Source organism: Pelmatolapia mariae, linkage group LG3_W (genome assembly GCF_036321145.2).
Source record: "Pelmatolapia mariae isolate MD_Pm_ZW linkage group LG3_W, Pm_UMD_F_2, whole genome shotgun sequence".
Taxonomy (NCBI): Eukaryota; Metazoa; Chordata; class Actinopteri; order Cichliformes; family Cichlidae; genus Pelmatolapia; species Pelmatolapia mariae.
This window is the reverse complement of record NC_086229.1, coordinates 33,511,030-33,537,195: the sequence shown is the minus strand read 5'-3', so window position 1 is coordinate 33,537,195 and position 26,166 is coordinate 33,511,030. Positions and strand designations below refer to the sequence as shown.

General features: G+C 40.2%; 1 protein-coding gene across 1 annotated transcript in view; it reads right to left on the bottom strand.

Moving 5' to 3' along the window:
- Positions 1-24,739, bottom strand: part of LOC134622155 (alpha-2-macroglobulin-like) — a 38,800-nt gene extending 14,061 nt beyond the window's left edge. Inside the window, exons 1-23 of the mRNA XM_063467988.1 lie at positions 24,660-24,739; positions 24,400-24,580; positions 24,149-24,302; positions 22,308-22,360; positions 22,184-22,204; positions 20,292-20,457; positions 20,132-20,216; positions 19,883-20,033; positions 17,859-17,976; positions 17,656-17,765; positions 17,392-17,559; positions 16,926-17,153; positions 6,495-6,558; positions 6,255-6,400; positions 5,705-5,854; positions 4,676-4,819; positions 4,446-4,569; positions 4,201-4,309; positions 3,612-3,837; positions 2,956-3,082; positions 1,875-1,996; positions 1,726-1,777; positions 1,376-1,459 (exon numbers count right to left, since the gene is read on the bottom strand). Coding sequence (XP_063324058.1) covers positions 1,376-1,459; positions 1,726-1,777; positions 1,875-1,996; positions 2,956-3,082; positions 3,612-3,837; positions 4,201-4,309; positions 4,446-4,569; positions 4,676-4,819; positions 5,705-5,854; positions 6,255-6,400; positions 6,495-6,558; positions 16,926-17,153; positions 17,392-17,559; positions 17,656-17,765; positions 17,859-17,976; positions 19,883-20,033; positions 20,132-20,216; positions 20,292-20,457; positions 22,184-22,204; positions 22,308-22,360; positions 24,149-24,302; positions 24,400-24,580; positions 24,660-24,739 — 2,863 coding nt within the window. The remainder of the gene's footprint in view (positions 1-1,375; positions 1,460-1,725; positions 1,778-1,874; positions 1,997-2,955; positions 3,083-3,611; positions 3,838-4,200; positions 4,310-4,445; positions 4,570-4,675; positions 4,820-5,704; positions 5,855-6,254; positions 6,401-6,494; positions 6,559-16,925; positions 17,154-17,391; positions 17,560-17,655; positions 17,766-17,858; positions 17,977-19,882; positions 20,034-20,131; positions 20,217-20,291; positions 20,458-22,183; positions 22,205-22,307; positions 22,361-24,148; positions 24,303-24,399; positions 24,581-24,659) is intronic.
- Positions 24,740-26,166: the final 1,427 nt, after the last annotated feature.

Sequence of the window (26,166 nt, the reverse complement as noted above, 5' to 3'; positions counted from 1 at the left end):
TCAGCAGTCTAACTGACACACAATATAAAACAATAACACACTAACTATAGCCTCCAAACACGCTAAACGTCACTAATGTCTCATATATGAAAACTCGCTCTCTCTTTCTTTCGCTCGCCCGCTTTCCGTCACTACTAAAACTTCCCCTTCTCCCTAAACAACCAAGTGCCACATGTTGCCATATCATTTTTTGATTGGCTGACATGCGTTTGCAGTGTTTTGTGTTGTTTCACTTTAAATTTGTTTAAAAGAAAAAGCTGAAAATTTAAATAGTTATAAGTTGAAATGTAAATAGTTTTTTGTATTATATGATTTATTTATTACATTTTATGTGGAGCGAATAAATAAAAGTATGTTTATGGTGGTCCCTACAGACAAAATACGTACAAACTCCAAAACACGTAAAAACTTAGAAGCACGTAAAAACTTAGAAGCACGTACAAAGTCAAAGCACGTACAAATCACAACAGAAGTGCTCCAGAATGCTCGGCGCAGTGTTGAGCTTTTGTTACCTAGTGGCTACACAAGCCAGGAAGTACCAGCGACCAGATCTGGTGTGTGGTAGTAACAGGTAAATGAACATTTTTTTGAATTATTGGAATATATATGAGTGCTTGTGTATAAATACACAAACAATACACATATGTTTTCAATTGTGAAATTTAAGTGATTTAGGTAGCTCTGTTTTGGAAGGTCAGTTAACGTTAGAAATGTGTTTTGGAGTTTGTACGTGCTTTGGACTTTACGTGCTTTGTCTCTAGGGGCCACCGTATATATTTATATGTAAAGATATAAATAAATCCACTTTTTTTTTACATTAGTAATTTCTTTTGTGCATAATTTTATGTTGCTGTTGATAATAAATTAATTAAAGCAACAAAACAACCTGAAGAGTCGGCTGGGAGCCGACTCTTCAGGTTGTTTCTGGCGTTCTGGAAAATGATCCAGAACGCCAGAAAGTGGCCGAGTCAAAATCTGGACTTAAATCCTACTGACATGATTCTGCATGACCAGAACAATTGCGCTGGAAAACCCTCTGGTGTGACTGGGCCAAAACTCCTCCACAGCGTTTCAAAAGACACTTATGACAAAAGCTAGACTGCAGTTCTTCCTGCAAAGAATGGCAAAACCAGCCTTTTGTTTTTGGGGTCCATTTATTTTTCACATAAGGCCAGGAAGATGTGGGTCGCTTTTTTCTATTTATAAATGAAATCATCTTTTAAAAGCTGAATACGGTTTTTACTTTTACTTGAAGATGAGGTCCCTTTTATTTTCTGTTGTTTTAGTAATTTGCTATTTACCTTTTTAACAAAGCTTTAACTTGCCATATTTTTATTTGGCTGAATCAAAATTGAGATGAAATCATGAGGTTTACCCAGGACTGATACAGAAGTGCGGGCAGATCCTTCTATCACATTCTCAGGCAGATGTATCTCTGCTTCCTCTGTCAGCAGGCTTCCTGTGTACAGACACAACAAAAGTCCAATCAGGAAGTCACGACTACAACAGAGTTACTGTTCAAAGTCACCAGGTGGGCTGAACTTCAGCACATATCGTTACATTTTGTGAAAGCAAAAGGTGAAAATTTGGCACATTTTTATTAACATTATTACTTTAAAAATAACATTTTATTTACACAATGCACTCCACTGCTAACTTTGAGCATTTAGGTTATTTGTTTATTTACATTATGTAACTGGTGTTGCTGATGGACATCACACTGACCTTTTGGACAAAGAAGCCAGTTGTACGTCTTTGTCATCTCAGTTCCCTCAGCCTGAGGAAGAGGACGTGCAAAATTATCTTTAAAAAGAGTAACAATTTAAATTTTATGAGTAAAAATGTTTTTCTGGTCTTGTATTTATGGCACTGACCTTCACTATGAGAGATTTGGTGACCACGTCGATGCGACCTCTGTCTGGTACGCTCACAACCTCATTATCACATGACACATGGGACGCTACGGCCTCAGCAGACACAGTCACATTCACAGCCCCTAAAAACAGCAGCACAGGTCACCTTCTTTATCTCTCCATTAAAATAAAGGTTACTGAGGTTATTTTACAGATTTTGTAGAAACTAGAAGGGAATGTGTTGGGACAAAAGGAGACAGTTAACTGTGATCACACTAGATCTAAATCTAGATCTCTAGATTTAATGTTGGTTCTAAATCGAAGGTAAGATAAATTATAATTGGACATTTTACTGCATCAGGCATGAAAAACATGAGCTGGAAAAAAAAAACAGTCCAAAATGATGTCAGGGTTGCTGCTGAGTCCTGCTGGAGGCCAAAGTACTGCAAATCATACTAATTAAGATTAAGAAGAAATAATTTACATGGCAATGCAACTGCAAACAGTCTGTTCTAATTATACTGTCCAAGGGAAGCATGCATAATGTAAATAATTGATGAGAATTGAAAGGAAGGTTTCAAAATGACTTATAATTGGCTAAGACAGCTGCATTAAGTAAAGCATGAGGATGGAGGCAGCTGCTACCCTCAGACTGGAGGTATAGAAGTTCTGTCCCACTCCCTACAACCCCCACGTTTAGCCCTCTAAACACAGAGGTTATATTCTTGGTTTACCTCGATTTGCAGCTGGATTTGACTGTCTACATGTCCTAGCTCTACACTGCACACTCACTGTCGTCTAATGCACATACAGCATTCTAAGTTCCATGAATATAGCTTATTGGGTCTCAGATTCACTCATTTTATTATGATAACTTATATTTCAACAGTATTTCTCACATAGTTTTTTTTATAATTGCTCTTTAATGTTTTAATCTCCATTTATTCTATTTAGCCGTCTTATGTGGATTCTTTTTTCTTCAAGCTGCTTTTAAGTCACTTCCTGAGAGTTCACTTCCTGCTCTGGGTCCTGCACTTGGGCCATACTCAGCCTGCCACACACGGTTTCCTGGCAGTGTGGAGGACCAAAGGCTGATTCTCACCTAAGGCTGTTGGGATCATGGTCCACCTGAGGGTCTTGCGCTCGTTGGCACACAAACAGGATGTGTACAGATCACCAGAGAGAGGCGTGAGGGTGTAATCTGAGGACGGCCCAGGAGTGACAGTAACCTGTACGAGGAACACAGACATTATATTTTAAACTAGCTCAACAATCTCATGGCTACATTTAAAGCTGAGTTCAAATGTGAACACATTTTTTAAGCATCTAAATGAATGCACAAGTTTGATGTTATGAACTCATAATCAAAGTAGAAAGTAGACCTTCATTTTACTTGGATACTTTAATCACTCCCTTCCTAATCGTTTCCCTCCATCTGTTTTCTTACAGCTTCCACACTAAACTCTGTTCTACAAGGTGCATGAGAGCACAAAGAAAACTAGAGGAGGGTTGGTAGTGTAAAGACATTTGATTGGGCAATCCTGTTGTCAGTATTTGCAGGTGAGCTTGTAGGTGTTGGTGAGCAGGGGCCCTTCAAGAACGGCCTGCATCCTGCATGGTTATATTGCCAAAGAAAAAAATATTTTCTATTGTATTTTAATAACTATGATATAAATTTAGCTTAGAAAGTAATGTTTTAGGTATGGTTTTCCTTGGCTATGAACAGAAATGTATTTAAACACTTTAATCATTCATTACCATGATGCAGCTGGTCAGGTAGTTAAAGACAGTCGCCTTCAGTTCAAAGTGCTCCCCCCGGATGATGGAGTAGGGCATGGTGAGTTCAAGGAAGAAAGGTTGGAAGACTTTCATTTCTTTACGAGGAGCCAAACCAAAACCCTGAGAGGACAAACAGAAAGCCTCCGTCTCCCAGGTGGTGATGGTGTCTGGGACAGTCAGGGACACGCCCCTTTTCCCATCCTCTCTGAAGTAGCAGATACACACAAACATATTCTATAACATTATAAAAGATGTTTTTATGTCTGTAAATTATTTGTATAACAGTATGGTTACATCCTGCAGTGTGAATTACTTGTATATGTTGCATTGACAAAGTAAAAGAAAGTGAAATAATATATCCCACAAAAACAAAGCACAACTTTAAATATGACAAAACATCAGCCTGAAGCATCAAAACATGCTTAAGAAAAAACTCACAATTATTCTATTTTCATGTTTTTCATGTGTGCAAAGACACAGCAGAAAGTTCACATGGGTTTCTAAATGTGATCGCATATACTTTTTTAAAATGTAATATGCATCAGATCTCTTCACAACAGATACTTACCCAACTTCCACCAGATCCCAGATCCAAGTCTCAGGGAAGAAAGAGCGAACTGTCTCTATTGGTGCAGCTTCAGGAGGAAGATGCCCAGCATATCCCAGACCAGGACTACCTAGTTGAATAGAATTATCTCTAAACCGGGGAGCCATAGCTAAATAAAAAAAGAAAAATTAATTACCTGTTTTCTTTTTGGTGAATACAAAGTAAAATTTATAGCCAGACACAACACAAACAAGTGAATGATTCACCGTAGTAGACGCGATGAGAGTCATCATGGTAGACACGAGAGCCATCATGGTAGACTTTTCCCTTGAACTTGAGGCATGAAGGCAATCGAAAAAGCAAGTTTGTTGCCATCTTCAGTCCGACTTTCTAGATATTTCAGCAGCACACGAAGATCAGCAAAAACTGGTGCAACAACAAAAACTATTGCATTTACATTATGTTTGACTGACTCACAGGTATACATGTATTTTACCTGGAAAACTGCATAGGCGTCATTTTGCTGTTGACTGGGGTACGGCAAAACATATCTTTTTGGTCTCACATTAAGGCATTCTGTAGCATCTTCAACCTCATATGGGATACCTGAGGATTTCTTGAGTGGGAGCAAGTCAAATATCTGAAAAGAAAAGTGCAGTTCAACAAAATCTCCAAACATTTATTGCCTGCCTGCCTGGTAACATTTGATCCACATATTTTTTTTAACTCTTACATGTAGTACTTGTGTAAATACGAGTACAGATTAGGCTCAAATCAATTGCTACATTTTCTAAGAAGAATTCTGATAAAAAATAAATAAATAAAAATGATCAAATTAGCAGTAAGTGTCCGCAGATGTGAAGTGTTATAGTTGAAGTATCTGTTTACCAAATCTTACAGAAGTTCTACAATTTTGCTATAAACACCACATCGTTCTTAGTGACTTTATATGGCTACAGTAAGTCTTCTCCATTTGATGCTGTCTCTGTAGCTCCTTTACCTCACTAAGTCTCACTTTTTCTAAGTTTTGCTGTATGTTTAACATCAAAAAATACTCATGTATGTGAGCAGTTTTGATGCAAAGTTAAATTCTTCTCAAGTAAAGAAGACACTGACTGGCAGGTGATACACTTACAAATTGTTGTATGGCTGAATTATTTGCAAAAAAAAAGTCATGATCCTGGATTTATCTCCATGCTGAAATATTAATTTGCCCAAAAGGAATTAATTTTATAAGATTAAAATATTGTTGTCTGCAACCACATGAGCAACAAGCATGGTACTTACTTACTCACTAGAAAGACTGCCATCACAGACACATGCGTATGTAACCTTGAATTTTTTGATACCAGTTTGCTTTAAGACAAACTCAGCATTTGACTGTTTAAAACAGTTCAATGTACGACTGCCCAAAGAGTACTTATCAGTACCAGAGCGAAGGCGTGAGCTGTTGGTAACTCACGACACTACGGGCTCTGGAAATAAGGGATGTGTCCATCTCACTGGTGTTAATATCAGCAGTTACCTTATCTGCATCCAGAGTCTTCCCAGGCTCCTTGATGAGAACGCTCTTGTCGATGGCGCTCACACCACACAGAGAACGTGGCAGGGCCGTCACCTGCATGTTGGTCTCTTCACCTGGGACGGCTGAAGACGGTGAAAACTCCACTGACACCTGACACACACAAAACACCCGTAGATGTTTAGTGACTGTGATAACTCCCCACTCACTGCTGGCTAAATGTGCTGCTTCACTGTGGTGAGTGACAAATCATGAGTCCCATGGGATGGCTGTACACTACATTGGACACTGTATGAACACTGTGTCAGTGTTAGATAGGTAGGACTTGCATCATCATTGAAAAAAGTGCTTGTATAAATGGGTGTGAGTGGGTGAGGTTGTATTAAGTGCTTTGAGTCCTTAGGTAGAGTAGAAACAGCTGTGGAACAACCAGTCCATTTACTGATGCTAGAATTCCTCACATGATTTAGCCAACTGGAGATGACTTTGATTTGAACACCAGTGCATGACTGCAGACACCAAACACACAGCACACCTCTAGAATTACACTCACCTTGTTGCTGAAGCATTTGTCAGTAGAGAAGTCAGCACTGTGGGCAATTACATCCTCACTTGGCAGGACGGCATAAGCCACAACCTGGAACTCTGGAGCCATCTCAGGAGACACTCTGACTTTAAAGGACACCTGGCCCTCATTCACTGAAACACAGGTCCAAACATACATCCACAGATCAACAAAACAGACCAACGTCAATGCTTGGCTGTGGCATTTGTGGAAATATGGGAATTTTACCCGATCTATCTTGCACTTCAACCTGTTTTTGTCCTTGCATGGTGACAGCTCCTCTGGACAACACCTGGAAGACAGAAATCAGTTAAAAAAACAAGAATGAACTTGCACTGATATCTGTGGACATCAGAGATGGGCAGTTACTCTAATCCGATTACTTTTTTCAAGTAACGAGTAAAGTAAGGGATTACTATTGCAAAAAAGGTAATTAGATTACTGTTACTTTCCCATAAGCACGCTGCGTTACTGCGTTACTAAAACCGTGATTTTTTGTGCGAGAATGTCTCATGACAGTGACGTAAGCGAGTGCGACGTTGGTGACAACAGCTGTGTGCAGATCAACAATGGATAATATATCGAGTGCGGGAGAGAGTATGAGCGTGCAGCGTTTAAAGCGTGGAAGTACTGACCTTACTTTGAGTTTGATTCCGTAAAAAGTGACAAAAACATTAGCGTCCGTTGTGCGTGGGAAGAAAACTTCTTTTTACAGCAAAAACCCCCTAAACTTCCAAGCAAGCACTGAGTGCGCTACGACGTAATGGGAAATTCACAGAGAAACTCGCAGATTCTTCAACTGACCGCTGCAGCACACCTGCACCAGGGCAAACCTCCGCCTACCCCACTCCTGCTTTACAGGTGAAAATAGAGCAACAGGACCTCTAGTCTTTGATTTTATATATTTTCTGTTGTGTTTTACTTGCATCTATTTGAAAGACTGAGTGTAAACACAAAAAAATATTTTATTTTATGTGCTGGAATGTGCAGAAAATAGGTTTAAATGTTAAACAAATTTCTTCCAGTCAGAGAATGTTGCATATAATTAGATTTTTGCTTGATGCATAAAGTTAAAAGATTAAAACCAATAAAACAAGTTTTAAAAAGAGACTTTTCCATTTGATTACATTTTGTATGATGGATTATGCAGAAAAAGTAGAATTGGGCAGAAAGATCTATCGCTTTATCACCTATTCAGGTTGTAAATCGTGTTTTTAAAAAGTAACTAAGTAATTAAGTACTTTTGAAAATAAGTAATCAGTAAAGTAACAGGATTACTTTTTGGGGGAAGCAATCAATAATTAGTTACTGATTACTTTTTTCAAGTAACTTGACCAACACTGGTGAACATACACTACCAGTTAAAAGTTTTGACACACCTTCTCATTCAGTGTTTTTTTAATTTTTATTTTAATACTTTCTACAATGTAGATGCACACTGAAGCAAAGAAAAATATATAAATAACACTAAATATGTTTTATGTTTTAGAGTCCTCAGAGTAGTCGCCCTCTGCTTTACTGACAGTGCTGCAAACCCTCGGCCTTCTCTTCATGATGTAGTCACCTGACATGGTTTCACCTCACAGGTGAACCTTATCAGTGTCAATTGGTGGAATCTCCTGCCTTCTTAATGGGGTTGGGACCATCAGTTGTGTTGTGCAGAAGTCAGGTTGGTACACAGCTGACAGAACAGCTGACACAACTGTTAGAATTCATATTTGAATGTGTCCCCAGGTGCAGTCACAAAAACCATCAAGTGCTACGATGAAACTGGATCACATGTGGACCGCCCCAGGAAAGGAAGGCCAAGGGTCACCTCTGCTGAGGATAAATTCATACAAGTCACCAGCCTTAGAAATCACAAGTTAACAGCAGCTCAGATTAGAGTCCAGATAAATGTCACACAGAGTTCCAGTAGCAGATAGTGATAGTAAATTTGATTCTTTTTACTGAATCAAGTTTGAATGAGTCACTCACCAAAGTGAATCGGGGGTTTTGAGTCATTTGGTTCACTGAGTCAGTTGACCAGAGAGTGCAAAAAATTTACATTTTCACTCAAACTTAATTTGTTTCTCTTTTCATGTAAATCCTACTGCTAAGATGAGTGATTGAAAAAGAAAAACAACTATTTTATAGAGCAAAAAAGAGAAAAAAAAAGATTTCTAAAGGGAACATTTATTTTATTTATTTTTATTTTATTTTATTAGTATTTTCCTCACATGTGTCAAATATATATTTTCGCATCTAAATGTCGACTGAGCTGTGAGCCAGGGGGCGGTAATGCTCCTTAACATTGGTTGCCAACCAAGAAGAAGAAGAAGCTGTGACCCAAGAGGGAGGGGGTGAGTGAGTGAGTGAGTGATTTGTTTATCAATCAATCAATCAATCAATCAATCAATCTTTATTTATAAAGCACTTTTCATACAAAAAAAAAATGTAACACAAAGTGCTTTACATGGTTAAAAGCAGCCCACCCCACCCACCCTCCCACTCACTCCCCACACTCTCATTAACATAAACGATCATGAATACACACATTCCCCCCCCCCCCCCCCCCCACACACACACACACACCCACACACATACACACCTAAAGAGTAAAATTGGGCTGGGTACGCATTAGCCAAGTGAGGAAACACTATCACAGGGAGCTGTCTGCACCGGGAGCCGGTCACAGACTGCAGCCTCCAGGCTGGGCACACAGCAGGAGGGAGGCAAAGAAGCCCCCCAGCCAGGCTCAGAGGACCCACAGGGCCCCAGCAGCCACGGTCGATCACAGCCCCGGTGCAGAGAGCCCCCTCCGAGGAAACACTGGAGATATGACCTAATAAGAATATATACAGGATAAAGAGATAAAATAAATAAGAATGGGATACAATATAAATATAAATAGAGTAAGAAGATAAAAAATGAATAAGAATAAAATCAATAAATATTAGGTAAAACCTAAATTAATAATATAAATAGAATAACAGGATAGAATAAATAAGCATAAACTAAATAAACGTTAGGTGAAAGCTAAATTAAAAAGGTGGGTCTTGAGCCTGTTTTTAAAAACATGAACGTTCTCTGGGGCCCTGAGCTCCTGCGGCAGGCTGTTCCACAGTCGAGGACCATACCACTGAAAAGCTGCCTCTCCGTGAGTATGTGTCCTGACTTTAGGGACAATCAAAAGGCCAGTACCAGAGGACCTCAGGGTCCGCGAGGGTTCATATGGTAAAAGCAGATCTGAAAGATAAGAAGGCCCAAGACCATTAAGACATTTAAAAACCAATAAAAGAACTTTAAAATCGATCCTGAAACACACGGGGAGCCAATGCAGCGATTGTAAAACCGGTGTAATGTGGGCCCGCCCTCTGGTCTTCGTCAGCACACGAGCTGCAGAGTTTTGCAAAAGTTGTAAAGATGAAATATTCTTTTTGGGGAGACCAGAGAGCAGCGCATTACAGTAATCAATGCGACTGGTAATAAAAGCATGCATCAGCATCTCCGTGTTGGCCCGAGAGAGAATAGGGCGAACTCTGGCTATATTTTTTAGATGATAAAATCCAATTTTGGTTACATGTTTAATATGTGGGATAAAACCAAGCTCAGAGTCAAGAATAACACCCAGGTTTTTCACTTGTAGTGAAGGGCATAGTGAAAATGCCTGTAATTTAGACAAGAGTTTCTCTCTCTGAGCCTCAGGACCGATGATTAAAACTTCAGTTTTGTCCTGGTTAAGCTGTAAAACGTTGTCTGCCATCCAAGATTTTATATCTAGAATACAGTTAAAAAGGGCATCCATTGGTCTGGTGTCATCAGGAGACACGGAGATGTACAGCTGAGTGTCATCAGCGTAACTGTGGAAGTTCACTCCATGCCTCCTGATGACACCGCCAAGAGGGCGCATATACAAATTAAAAAGTACAGGGCCTAAAACCGACCCTTGAGGCACACCACATGTCATTTTATGGATCTTAGAGGAGCATGTATCCATACTTACCATAAAAGTTCTGTCTGAGAGATAGGAAGTGAACCAGTTGTGTACAGCACCAGAGAGGCCCACCATGTGTTTCAGTCTGTTTAAAAGAATAGCGTGGTCTACTGTATCAAAGGCTGCGCTTAGATCCAGTAGCACCAGGACTGAGAGCTTTTGGGAGTCCCAGTTACATCTAATATCATTTAAAACCTTTAGGAGAGCGGTCTCTGTGCTGTGGTTCACCCGAAATCCAGACTGAAATATCTCCAGGATCTGTCTATCATTCAGAAAATCATTAATCTGAGTGAAAACAAGTTTTTCTAAAATTTTACTCAAAAATGGTAAGTTGGATACAGGTCTGTAGTTATTAAAATCATTACAATCCAAATTGCTCTTCTTCAGAAGGGGCCTCACCACCGCCGTTTTAAAGGCAGCAGGGAAGACACCCGACTGAAGAGAGCAATTCATCATGTATAAAAGCTCAGCTTCAAAAAATCCATAAAGTGTTTTAAAAAGTGAGAGGGGATTGGATCTAAAAGACATGTGGTGGGTCTCACTGTGGAGAAAACTTTCTTAAGGTTCTCAGCATTAACCAGGACAAACCTGTCCAGTGTCTCCTCAGGTACAATCGAGCCCTCAGATGTGTTTAAAATCATATCACGAGAAGATAAAATATCACATCTGATGGTGTTGATTTTTCCCCTGAAGTGGTCTGCAAACTGCTCACAGAGTGAGTCTGTGGGGGTTCTTTGGGAGCTGTTAAAATCAGGGTTAAATAAGTGATCTATGGTGGAGAAGAGGACCTTGGGATTATTTTTGTTATTACTGATTATTTTGGCGAAGTATGAATTTCTTGAATTCCTTAGTGTATTATTGTAAATTTTAAGTTGCTTGCAAAGTATTTGATAGTTGATTTCATTTTTATTTTTCCTCCATCTCCTTTCTGCTGCCCTGCAATTTCTTTTGAGTTTTTTGACTTCTTCGTTTCTCCAGGGTGACACACGTTTTACGTTTATCTTTTTGGTGGTGAGTGGAGCAACGGAGTCAAGGCTTTTCTTCAGTTTGAGGTTAAAATGATTAAAAATAAAATCACAGGGTGCAGGTAAAATCACAGGGGGGCATTCGTCTAAAACCCTGGTAAAATTTGCAGCCACTTCAGAGGTTAGATAGCGCCTCCTCACAGTTCGCACCGAGGTCTCCCGCTGAATAAAACCGGTGATGTTAAAAAACACACAGTAGTGGTCAGAGACAGCCAAGTCAACAACAGAGGACACACTGGTGGACAATCCATGGGTGATGACCAGGTCCAGAGTGTGTCCTCTGTTGTGAGTCGGCTGCATGACGTGCTGGGTAAAATCCATACAATGAAGAATGTTTAAGAATTCTTTTGATGTAGGGTCAGAAGGATTATCTATGTGCAGGTTAAAATCACCGGTTAGAATGATCATGTTATATTTTGAGTGTATGTTTGTTAAAAATTCTGAGAATTCCTTGATAAAAGCAGCACTGTCTTTAGGTGGTCTATAAATTGTGACAGATAAAACTGGAGGGCTGCTAAAAACAATAGCGTGGAATTCGAAAGTGGTAAAATGATCAAATAAAATTTGTTTGGTGGTGAGTGTGTTGTTGGTGAAAGATGCAGTCCCACCACCTCTCTTACCACTTCTAATAGAAAAAGAGAAATTAAAATTTGGTGGGGAGGCCTCAGTGAGAACAACTGGTGCATCCGAACCCAGCCATGTTTCAGTTAAAAATAAACAATCAAGTTTATTATCTAAAATTAAATCATTAATAATAAAAGACTTGTTCAACAGAGAGCGGACATTTAAAAGTGCCATACTGATTGGGACTGGTGGATTTTTGACACTAGAGTTCAATGAATGTTGACATTTTTGAAGAGGCCGGAGGTTATTAATGTTTTTGGAGTTACTGGATTTATGATAATTGTGTTGCTCTCTGTTTGTGATTATGACGGGTATTGTGTTGACTGTGGGAGAGAGAGGTCCGAGTCCAGGGTTTTGTGTATTACTGTTAAAAGTGGAACAAATATAGGAGCTGGGACCAGGGGGACATCAGTCAGTGGCGGACAGATCAGCAGGTAATGTCGGTTTGGGGTAATGACAGGGCCGTGTGCGGGAGTGCTGTACGCCAAATACCAAATTGGCGGACAGCAAACGGCGTCCCCAGGCATTGAGGTGGAGTCCGTCTGCCCCAAAAAGATGCCTCCTCTCCCAGAAGGCATCAAAATTGTTAATAAAACCCACACCGTGGGAGACACAGGCGGAGGAGAGCCAGGTGTTAAGGCTGAGCAGTCGGCTGAAACGGCCTATCCCTCTGCCGCAGGTGGGGGTGGGCCCGGAGATAAAAGCACTCACCTGCAACTGACCGAGGAGGCTGAAGAGTTGGAGGAAGTCCAGCTTCAGCAGCTCAGATTGCTGTTTGGGGATGTCATTTGTGCCGATGTGGATGATGAGCCGGTTGGCCTGTGGGTGGGATGCCAGGATGTTGGGAATTCTGTCCACTATGTCGACGACGGTGGCTCCCGGGAACGACAGCGTGAGCACCCCCCTCATCCGCACGTTCCTGACGATGGAATCCCCGAGGACCAGCGTGGAGAGAGGAGGTGCCACCGGGGGCTGCTGACCATCTGAGACGCCCGCGCCGCGGCACCGGGGGTGTTCAGATGGAGATGCACCAACCAGACCACGTGAGTGACTCCCAGGTAGCCGCGCCGTGGGTCCTCTTCTCCGAGGAGCCGGGGTAAAGCACAGTTCTCCACGGCGAGTTTGCACCACGGCGTCGGGCTGCCCGCCGCGGCTCCGGGGACGTAGTGGTGGAGATGGCGCAGACCTCAGCGACACAGCGGGATGGCGAGGGCTAGCAGCCAGAGGAGGAAAGTCCACAGGATCCAGGACACTGAATTTATTCTCCAGCACTACCGCACCGGAGGGGTGAGGGTGCGAGAGATGGATCCTTCTGGCCCCTCTGCAGCCACCACGCGTCTCAACCACGGTCCATGGCGCCGGTTGGAGTGGAGTGGAGCTGACCAGAGCCTTGGGTCTGGCCCCTAGTTGAAACCAGCAGTTCTCGTCCGTGGCAGAAACACCAGCGACACAAGTTGAGAGCCTGGGTTGACTGTTGGCGGGATCATGGGACACAACAGCTGGGTGGTGCACTGTGTCGGCTAGCTCAGCGCTAGTAGCGGTGGTTTGAGCTTTGCCAAGAAGGATCGTGTCAAGTTCGCGTTCAGCCCCCTGGATTTGGTATAGCGTGGATATCCTTTGTTCCAGCTCAATCACTTTTTGGCTCAGGTTGATGCAGCTTTCACAACTGGATGTTGAGGTAAGTGGTGCCATTCCGAAATCTCGTACCGGTGACAGCGTCAAAACAAAAACTGCCACTTTAGCTTACGTTTAGCTAGTTGTGGCAGTTGCTAGCATGCGTGCATGCAGTCAGGATCACACCACTTGTTTACTTTCACAATCTTCACAAGATGCCACAAACCGAGCAGTTTTCCAGGGAGTTCGCAAAATTGTAGCGTCTTCTGACGGTCCTGGAATAAAATCTATCTGTCGATCAGACCGCCGTGTTAGGAGCTTATGCTACAATTCAGCCAAGAAACACAAGGAATGGACATTAGACCAGTGGAAATCTGTGCTTTGGTCTGATGAGTCCAAATTTGAGATCTTTGGTTCTACCTGACGTGTCTTTGTGCCACACAGAAAAGGTGAATGGATGGTCTCTACATGCATGGTTCCCACTGTGAAGCATGGAGGAGGAGGTGTGATAGTGTGTTGGGAGGGTGGGGGGGGGGGGGGGGGGGGGGGGGGCTTTGCTGGTGGCACCATTGGGGATTTATTCAAAACTGAAGGCACACTGAGCCAGCATGGCAACCACAGGATACTGCAGCCACATGCCATTGCATCATTTATTTTCCAACAGGACAACGACCCAAACACACCTAGTGCTGTTTGGCCAAGAAGGAGAGTGATGGAGTGCTGCACCTGATGGCCTGGCCTCCATAGTCACCTGACATAAACTCAAAGGAGATGGTTTGGGATGAGATGGACCGCAAAAAAGGCCAACAAGTGCTCGACAATGTTCACCAAATGATTAAATATGTGTTCATTCATAGTTTTGATGCCTTCAGTGAGAATCAATCGAAATAATTCAATTCAATTTATTTATACAGCGCAAAATCAAAAAAACTGTCACCTCAAGGTGCTTTATATTGTAAGGTAGACCCTACAATAAGATTAATAACAGGTATGATTCAAAGCAGAGAGGTCTATTAACCCTTTAAGACCTACCATAGAACCAAGTCCGCCAGAGCTTATATTATATTTTTACATGCTGTGGAGCCATTTTTGGGAGCATTTCAAGTTACTATACATCAATACAACCATTATAGCCCAAATTTTAATAATATGTATGCATAGTAATTACATAAATTGCAAAAAAGTGCAATAAACTACAAAAAAATTGAAAATCGTTTTTGTTTTTTTAACATATATTTCTAGTTAGAGAAATTTAAGAGGCTTATCCCTCAAAACTGTAAATACAAAAATGTTGCACAAACTAGTTTCCCACCACAGGAAATTTATTTTAAGTGTCTTCATAGTTTTATTTTTGAAATACACCAATTTTCATATACTGCAGGAAAAACGAAAATAAATATTATTTGCAAATTTGCAAAAAACCCAGCATATGCATCAAAATAAACTATTTCCAGCAGTGCAATATGAGTCCTAAGCATCCCAGAAACGACACAGAAAGTCAGAAAGTCAAACATAACTTTTAAAAACACCAGTATAGGGTCATAAGGCCACGATGGTAAAAAACTACATTTCCGCAAAATGACGTCACTTCCGGTTTCGGGCAGGTCATGGCAGACATGCGACAGTTCACGCTGATGGACGTAGGAAGTGTTATGAACAGCTGATCGGATCGGCAAAGCGTGTTTCTGGAATATTATGTTTTTGTTGCTGCAAGCGCTTTTTATGCAGTTTTTGCAAAGCTATATGTGGAAGGAAACTGTGACCTAGGATAAGCTGATGGCATAAGATGTAAGTACAACTCCTCCGGTTTCATATGCAAAAAAAATTATTGCGCTAGCTTACGTGGTTGCAGTGCTACCGGGGTTTAAAAATAGTTACGCAAAACGGAGCGTGTCCACTCCGACCGGCTTTAAAGGGTTAACACATAGTGAGTGAGAAAGGTGACTGGAAAGGAAAAACTCAATGCATCATGGGAATCCCCCAGCAGCCTACGTCTATTGCAGCATAACTAAGGGAGGATTCAGGGTCACCTGGTCCAGCCCTAACTGTATGACAGGACATTGGCCAATCAGATGAAAGGAAGAAAAATAGGGTCAAAATTTGTACTTGGAACTTGAAACTTGAGTGCAGAGTTTCTCACGTATTTTTTTGGCTAAGTCCACACACAAATTCTTTTTATGCACACATAAATTCTTTTTACACATACAAATCGTGATTTACAAGTACAAAATATTTATGACCACAATTCGAGCCCATACACATGCCACCAGAGACTGAAGACTCAAGCCAGAAAAACAAGCTAGCTTGTGAATAAGGAGAAAGAATATGGACTGCAACTGCTCACAATGTTTTGTAGAAAGGCGCACGTGGTATGGTTGTGTATTTTACTTTGTGTGTACATTTTATTGCGATTGTAATTTTATTTTGCTGACACAATATCTGTGTTTTCATTGCTTTTTTCACTGTAGTTTTTCACGGTGTTTGCTGGTGAAGACAAGATTAAAATTTTGGCTAAACATCAGTTGGAGCATGGCCCTTTATTCTACCCAAACATCATCAATAAACTTCAGGGGCAGTTACATCCAAGTTAGAGAAAGCTAAAAACGACTGCTGTGACAGCCATCATGTCCATTTGGGGTTTTAGGCTTATCATGTAATGCAATCAGGGCACAGACCCAAATGCAGAACTCAAGACACAGAAGTGGAAAGAAAAACAAGTGGTTGGTTTTTCAACACAACAAGTTCAAGATAGTCCACTGGAAATGCTAACTAAGGAAATACACTTCTAGGAAAAACTGGAATCCCAGGAAACAGTGTATGGGAACAGGAGAATAAATCCACAGAATAGAGAGGAAACACCTGTGGAACACTACTTTAACTCAATGGAGAAAAAGAGACAAGATAAACAAAACAAAGGATTAGAAAATAAAACAGAAAATAACTAAACATGGAGTCACTAAAAGACGAGACTTGAAAAGTGCAGGGGAAACACAGGGAAAGCACGATTAACTGAGAGCAGAACCCAGATGACTAAAACTACGAAGGCCTAAGAATATAAATACTTAACAGAGAGAGAAAACTAAGGATATCATGAACAAACGAGGCTAATTACTAAGCTGACAGAAAATGATGAGGGACAAAACAGAGGAACCAGACATGAAGTCTGTGATTCAGGAGACAGACGCCCTCCCTAGTTTTAAGTTTACGCTTTTTCCTTTTTGATAAAGCATATAGTTTGGGCTGGATCAGGTATTTATTCTGAAATAGATCGAGGCTGCTGGATTTCCATGATGGACTGAGAGTGTCTTCTTCAGTCATGATGGGCATTACAACAGTACTTTTTTAGCAAACACACAAAAGGTCTGGCCATGGTGAACTTTGTAGTTATGCCATAAAGTGACAAGATGAGCGATAACTCACCAGATAAATGACATCCACAGATCCCGGAGACTCTCCCACCATAGTGTAGTTGACTGATATGTCTTCTTCTGCATCACAGGGAACTGGTTTATCCTTCTTCTGCACCTCTAGAGAGCTGATTGTTTTAATATCAGGAGAAGACGGCTGGGACATGGATAATGTGTGAAATCCCCTGTCATAGTATGCAGTTCTATATCCTGGGTGGCCCAGTGTTGGTGTCAGGCTTGCCTAGTTGGGGATAGGAAACAAAAATCTAAAAACTTGATCTAAAACTAACCTTGGACAATGAGGCAGTCTTTATAAGACAGGGAAACGTGGAGTAAGATGAGTCATAAACTATTTCAGTATTGCCACTTTTTACTGTGGGAGGTATTTGGACATTTGAAGCTATGAGAAACCAGTCGAGGTTTCAGGCTGCTGTGATAGCTGCATTAAATTATAGTGTTGTTTCAGTGTGTCAGCTCACATGGAGTTGGATATCCTGGTCAAAGTTATCAGTGCTGAAAGAAAATGAGGCCACACCGTTGCTGTCAGTTGTCAGATTTTGTAGTGAGCGTGCTCGCCACATTTCTCCCGTGAACAGGTAGACCGGTGCGTCACAAACTGGTGTATTATTGTGGTACACTGCTCTGACCTGTTGAAACACACAATGCTCTATCAATGGAAAATACAAATAACATAAGTGTGCTTTGTATGACAAACTGAGCTGAAAACAACATGTTAGGCTCACTTTTCCTTCCACATTAGATCCCCGTTCCCAAACCTTGGGCATGTTAATGAAAGACACTTTTCCAAGGACATAAGAAATTGTGATTCTCTTCTCTTGAGGGTGTGAAATACCTGAATGTAGAAACGTTCATGTTATAATCCTGTGAATGCCTTTTTGGTTAAATACACATTGATGTGTCATTTTAAAGGAATAACACAACTTGCCTGTTCCCTCTTCTTCCACTTTGGCCCTGATATCCAGAACATCTTGAAGCACCTTTTGGTCCATTTTAGTAAAAATTGACATGTTGAAGGAAAATGTTGCACAGCCAGTCTTGTCTGCCTGGGAAGAACAATAAAGAAAGAAAATGACTGCTGTGTGCGATATAATCTTACTAGAATAAACCAAAATTAGAATCAAATCTCATTCACAATCGAATCTATAAAATATATTAAAAGTTCAAACTATGAGATTTTACAGAGTCATGAAAATCTTGAGCTCATTTTGAATTTGATGAAAGCAATATGGTTCAAAAATGTAGGGTGGGGGGACAAAAGTCTGGAGCGGTCAGTTGTATTAAACTAACACAGCTGAGGGAACATTTTGCAACTGATTATGTTACCTGGCAACAGGTCATTCACATAAATGTGTATAAAAAGATCATCATAGAGGCAGAATGTCTGTGAAGGTTCTCAGTCATCCAGGTCATCGTAGTCAAAGGAGCTTGCAAAGAAAAGCGTCTGGACTTCTTTAAGTTGCTTGAAGACATTTCACCTTGTCAGCTGGTAATATGATGATGTCGCGGTCTTTGCTCAGAGAAGCAACAACCTTCTTTTTTTGTATTGTGAGGTTATACCAGACGCTATCCAGACGCTTTTCTTTGCAAGCTCCTTTGAATAGAGAGGCAGAGTTTCTCAGAAATACAGATGGGCAGAGGTTTACAAATCTGCAAAAGACTGTGTCTACAAATTGTAGAACAATGACAGAATAATTTCATTCATGTAAAATTATCAAGACGGTGAATATCTCATCATCTGCAGCACATAATGTCATCAAAACGAGCAAAGGATAAGGCTGAAATCCACTATCAGATGGCTGCAGTCTCCAGGCCCTCGGGCAGCAATGCATGAAAAACTGTCATCATTCTGCCACTCAGATCACTGCATGGCCTCAGGAACACTTTCACAAATCAATATCTGTGCACAAAGTTCACCGTGCCACCCACAAATGCAGGTTAAAGCTCCATCGCGCAGAAGAAGTCAAATGTGAATGCGAACTGGAAACACAGCATTCTTTTCTGGGCAAAAGCTCATTTAAAACAACAAAAACTGCTCTGTGCTCAGATGATTCAAAATGTGAAATTCTTTTTGGAAAACACAGACACCATATCCTCCACAACCTCCCAAACATCCTTTGGAACTGGGCCTGTATAGCAGTATGATGGTATCACCTTACAAAACCACTGTATCGTTTAAATTTCCCAGCAGCATCTCATTTACATCCTGAAAATTTCAGTACTACTATATATATGTTATACAGTACTGTGAAAACTTCTTCACCCAACAACCTTTTTTTTGTTTGTTGACTTCCAAAGAGCCAAACTTTGTTAATTTCTTCCTGCTTGAGCAGTTTTTGTTTAGACTTTGGCTGCTTTCACATTCATTTCCAGTTCAGTCCCTGTACCTGATCATTTCTAGAGAAAGGTTTTTTTTTCATTCCTTTATTTGCATCAGGCACTTTATGTTGACCTATGAACCATCCAAGCACAACAAGGACACCTGCCTCAAGGGATTATTGTTTCTACACATAACAGACAACTTGTATCACATTGTTGAGCAGCCTGTTGCAAAAGCACATCCTTTATTCCCATGTCCTTCTTTGAATCTAACAGTGGGGTTTGAACTCATGAAAGCTTGCCTGAGAGACTTCAGGCTGTATTTCTATTTGTGTTTGCATGTTTCAGTAAACCCTGTAGCTATTCATTCTGCTTGTGTCAGTGTAACAGTCTGAAATTGTATTCTCTTGTGTGTCAGACATAATGAAACACACCACTTGCCTTAGCTCATGGCTCAATGAAGGCACATAACTCAGTATGTGACATATGAGACAATGAAACTGTAGGAAAAAAGTGAAGAGAACACCAGCTTAACTGAGTACAGCAGGCAATGCGTGTGCTGTAATGCTAATGCAGTGGCCTGAATGTACCCAAAGAATCAGAGAAAAAAGAGAAATGAAGCCATAACTGTACCTGCTTTGTCTCTGTGTGGCAGGAGCCACCCATCTCCCATAGGGCCAAAAGATCGTAATCGTACATCGATATACCAAAACCGCTATACCTATTAATAGGTCGGCACACATTAACTGTAACGCGTCCTGGTACAGGCTGTCCATACGTGTACCTATTTAAAGAAAAATAAATAAACATTATGAGTCATTTGCTCTCCAAACTACAGATTTTCAACAACACATAATTTGTCCTGAAAGAACTTTTTCTTACTTTGCACACACTTCAGCTTCAATGTCTTCCTGCCCAATACTCACTTCTTCAGATATATTTACTGTCACATCAAATTTGGGTAAAACTGGGGAAAAATATGAATGTCAGCATTTTCACTCCATTACAACAAAGAATTTAAAATTAAATAAGACTGACTTACCATACTTCTCCACTTTGAAGTTGTGAGATATTTTCCTTTCACCCATTGACACAATGATCTGGTACGGTCCCTCACAGGCCTCAGTGTCCAAGGAGTAAGAAAGCTGCAGTATTCTGCTATTGGATGTTTCATTTAGCCACTGTCCAATCCTGTTACTATTTGGATCCTGTTAAATCAAATGACAGTGACAGCTAATACACATAGTAGTTTTATAGATATATACACACACATACATATATATGTATATATATATATGTATATATATATAGTTTCCCCTGCCTCTAAAATGACAACAATGCCAATGAAAAGGCAGGTGTAAAAACACAATAATTCTTTTGAACATTTGTTTATTTGTTCTGTTTTCTATAATACCAATTAAAGGAATAATAAGGCGGTAATGCCATTGTCAGCTATGAGTCACAGGGAGCTAGCTTCCTAAGTTTACTGGCAGTGCAAAGTTGTGGTGACAGCAGGGCTTGACTGGTAATCTGGAATTCTGGATATTTTCCTGGTGGCTGTAAGACGAGTACAACTCTTTGTTGTCAATATCATTATACAGGCTTACAGACTGGCTGGAATGGCAGCTGCACCTGACCCTACGACAGTGATTCCCAAAGTGTGGGGCCCGCCCCCTAGGGGGGGCGCAGAGGTATTGCAGGGGGGGCGCGGCATGAAAAGGGGGGAAAAAAAACAAAACAACAACGCTTGGACACTGCTAGCACAGGGCGCCCACACAAACGCAAAGCAGGAGATGAAGCATCGCTGAATATGTTTCCAAACCAACTTCATTCTAAGCCAAAGACTAGAAAATATGGTGAAGCAGATCTTCTCTTTGGTTTCACCTGCACAAGTGCTGAGGTAGGTCTCCCTGCATAATTAGTTTTCCCTGCACGGGAGCAGCGCTGGGCTGTTCAAATCACGGAGAAACAGTATCCTACAGTTGTTTATGTTTTTGAACCCATTTTGCAGAGGGATTTTTTGAAAAATGTATTGATAGCAATGTTGAATATTATTACACAGGAAAAAAAACAACTACATGTAAAAAATTACACCATGATGCCTCTGCCTTTCTAAATGCAGGGACAGTAACTGCCTGTATATATCAGCGTGTAAAACCTGCAGAGTCAGATTAACAGTATTTCGTCTCTATCTGCCATTCTGCAATTTATCCCATGTAAACAATAACGTGGCGCACAGCGTGACATGAAAAAAGGCACATACCTTTGACGTTGCGTGACAAACTATATTCCTTGCAAACGCAAAAAAAAAGGAGTTTTAAAAAATCTCAGTTCTCGTTGATTCGATACGCCGTTTACATGTGGCCGAAACAGCTGCGTGTTCAAAAATACCCGTGTAGGTGCGGACGGAGCGTAAAAGAGTTGGTAGTTTATTTTCTTACTACCTGTAATTTATTGCAGATTATTTGTATTTGCTTAATTGTTTAATAAATGTTTGAGGTTTGATATAAACCGCAATGGAGCAAAATATGGGTGTGTGTGGTTGAAGGATGTGTTTGTGCGTGCGTGCGCGTGCACGCGCGGGGGTGGGGGGGCGTGAACATTTTTCTTGTAAAACAAGGGGGGCCCAGCAAAAAAAGTTTGGGAACCACTGCCCTACGAGCACTGACAGCAATCTCACTACTTTTCACTTTTACTTAATAATATTTTAAAGTAATGCTACTTTTACTTGAATAAAATTTTTCGATACTCGACCCACCTCTGTATATATGCGACCCAATTTGTTCACTTTTTAAATTGTCAGTGACTTGGAGTAATACTGCAGAAGCAGTGTGTATATAAGCAGGGAGCAATCAAGTCCGACTCCATGTGTTCAGCATTGTGTTGATACATTTACAGCAGAAGTAAAAACCTTTTCTGGAGATATTCCCTTACCTGAAGTTCAATGACATCATACTGAAAGAAAGAACCAAAGACAGGTGGAGTTCAGAAATTGTTGTGTAAATCACTGCATGTCAATTCTAAACAGCATCATTAATAACACTGTTCAAAAACTCACCAGCTGATTGGCCGGTCGCATGTTATTATCCATGGCAACGACTCTGAAATTCACTGTGAGAAAAATTTTAAAGAGATTATCTCTCTGTTTCTCTCATTATACTTTAAAACAAAGATCTATTAGGGTTGGGCCATGATTGCTAAAATTAACTAAATAAACACATAATTACATAACTAATTAAAATTGAAATAATTAATTAAATATCTAAACAATTTTATTATTAATAAATTATGTATTTTGTTTTTCAATTTTTAATTAAATATTTCATGGTTGCTGTGCTGCAGCGCATCGTGATCTGTCACTGCAGCTTATCAACAAACACAACATCAGATTTTTACCCTACACAGCAAGTCAATGCAGATCTCAGATAATGGACTGATATGAATTGGTGGTTATGTGGACAGACCGACCAAATGCTTGAAGGTTGCACTACATAAAAATAATAAAATCATATTTGGTGACATGGCAAGTATTTTAAAATACTGCTTATGGTGTAGGTCCATCAGGTCCAAATGGCTGTGTGCATTAAGCAGGGCACACTAAATAAACAGACACCAGGCCAAAGCAATACTTTGGACTTTGTCTAAATGGTCTGTGTCCCTGAGTTTGATGGGTGACTGATAAAACTGATTAATGAACACTGAAGAAGAGGAAACACAAAATAATTAATTAAATTGAAAACCAATAAATGGACAGTGAAATAATTAAATATCCTTGTAAATAATCAAAATGAGAAAAAATTAATTGAATATATAACAAAGTCATTAAATATGTGTTGGAAACTGGAAATTAGACATAAATACCTAAATATCTGTTAGTGTACACTCAATCATCCAGGTAAAGAAAACCCCAAAAGTTGATTCTGTTCATCAGGATGTTTTCAGTGGATAAACGTTGCGTCACTGATCCAGGTGACTTCTTCAGTCTCAGCTTTCCCCAATCTTATAAACAGTACATTTGCATAATGACTGAAACCAGCCCACTGAAGGAACAACGTGCCGTTCGCTACATGGAAGAAGTGCAAAGCAGAGCTCTGGTATCACACCCTGGCTGGAACAAAACAAAGTCACTGGTTCATAGTTTCCCCACTGAAAACAACCAGATGAACAGAAACTTTTTCAGATCATTCAAATAATTTATTACATTTTTAAATAAAATCACTGATATTTAATTAATGTGTATTGTGTGTGTATATATATATATATATATATATATATATATATATATATATATATATAATTTATTTAAATTTAATTGATATCACTAATTTATATTTTAATTAACAAGACATTTAATTTATTTTCTAATTATGTGTTTCATACATTATGGCACCCGTGGCCCTCCATATCCTTCCCTCATGATTTTTGCTGCTTTGAATTCCATGTTTGAACATAATTTAATTGTGAACAATAAAACTATTAAAGATAAAACCATTAAACTTTCACATAAAATGAATTTGACTCTGTAATCGGGGACAGATGGTACAAAAAATAAATCATGTCTGAGTAATATAATATGGCCTTTGTCCTTTGGGGGGAGTTGTGCACTCTGAGTATTCTGCATGTTTTATTTTGCATTACTGTGAATTTTTAAAATAGTTATATTCAAAGATGGACTCAGATTTCAAAGTGCGAACAAACATCTCGGTCGATGGACCGTATTAAATATCTTGAAAAGCGTTTGCTAAATGAAGCACAACTTTCACATCAATCACTGTATGTGTGTCCAAATTTTGGACCATAAAACTTGTTACACAAATTGGAGACGGTGGAGCAGCGGGCTCATGATGATGAAATTTGAATGAACTACATGTCTTATATAACATAGTAGCACATTGTTACCTTTTTGTCCAGGGAGGTAGATGGGTTTATCTGTTTGGATGAATGTGAAGGGATCAGAGGCTCGGATCATCACTTTTGTGACTTGTGTGGAGTAAAATGTGTCTCCTCGTACCTCCACCTGAAAATGTTGCACCTCCTTTTGTACCAAAGGAGCCTGGGACAGTGTGATATTTAGATAGTCATCAAAGCCAATAAAGCATACAATAAAAACTAACAAACACACTTTGTGTGTGAAAGTGCTGGTTGTGGACCTTAAACTGAACACAGGTTTGAAATTCTTCATTTGACGTATGCGTGAATAAGGTCGTGTTCTTCTCTCGAGACTTCAAAGTGACAGTCATGACCAGAGTCCCACTGGGCTGTCGGAGAGTTGCACAGAATTTGGCCTCAGCTCCAGCTTCAATAACTGCAGGAATGGCCACCAGGTACTGGCTGCATACAGCATCGCACATACAGCAGTTACTGCAGTGAACAACTCACACAGACAAAAACAGGCTGAAGACAAACTCACGGTTCAGCCACTGCTTGATCCACATGCATCCAGCTCAGGAGGACACACAGAGTGCAGCTCAGGATCCAGAGACGGTCCATGACTGGTTGTGAAAATTCTCAGTGTCAACTTCTGCTAAATATAGGCTGATCGTCCCCACCCACATACACTGTAACAGCCACGTGTTTGAAACGCACTCATGTACTCTGATCTCCACAAAGTCAATAACTTACACATTTACAAAATCCCAATCCTGCTTTCACCACTGAACACTAAACTATAGACAACAGTAAAGTTTGTGGTTGAGTGTAAAACATTACAGTAACATACAGTGCTCCCAGGTGATGTTTCTAAATCAGCTCCAAGTTTAATGCGGCTGTTACAAAAAGTTATTTCTGTTCTGAATGTTCCCATGTTTGACTTAGCATCAGTGCTGGGATACACCGCTGTAGTCTGTAACTACTGATATTTTCTAAAATCACTGGGAGTTACAGTGGGTGTAACTCCTTTTACCCAATGTGGGATGTCTGACTGTGCCATGTTTTTGACCTTATTTTTCAGGAAAGACTAAACAAACGTTTGTGTAGTGATAACAGGCTCAAAAAGAACTGGTGGATTCATCAGTGATGTCACAGACTGCTGTACACACTTTAAAGACAAAAATCACAATGTTTCTGTAAGAATTCAAAATGAATCATGTTAAACAGCTTTTGTTGCACTTTGGTAAACAACACAGATCAAACTTCAGCCACTGAAATAACTGCAGTGACAGTCACACTGCTGAGTGTGGATGGATATCTGGTCTGGTTTTTAAACTGTAACATTGCTGAGAATGAGTCATTATCTCTGACCCTCTGGACCCAGCAGTGTTACCCCATGTGATTCTGTTTGCCTTGTTTGATTTGCCTTTACGGGAAAAGGTTTTTTGTTTGTTCTGTCTCACTAAGGGGCTGTGGTGGGGCATGCTTTACACACATACAGATGTGTTAATCTATAAATGTTAATACACTTTGTTAATACTTGTTAACAAATGCAGAAAATAAAGTTTGTTTAAAAACAGTTAAATGAAAGACTGAAGTCTGTACTGATATACTGAATATTTGCTGCTGTTATGATATTATTAGATATTTATTATGATACATTTATTTATGACATGAGACATGTGCAGATCAACAATGGATAATATATCGAGTGTGGGAGAGAGTACAACCATGCAGCATTTAGAGATTGGAAGTACTCACATTACTTTGAGTTTGATTCCATAAAAAGTGACAAAAACATTAGAGTCCACTGTACACTCTGTGTGGGAAGAAAACTCCTTTCTACAGCGACAACGTTTACAATGCCTTTGAACATGAACACTGCAGGCTTACTTGTTGTTCCTAGAGTATTTAAAAGTAGAATGGGAGGCAGAGCCTTCAGTTTTCAGGCCCCTCTTCTGTGGAACCAGCTTCCAGGTTGGATTCAGGAGACAGACACTATCTCTACTTTTAAGATTAGGCTTCAAACTTTCCTTTTTGCTAAAGCA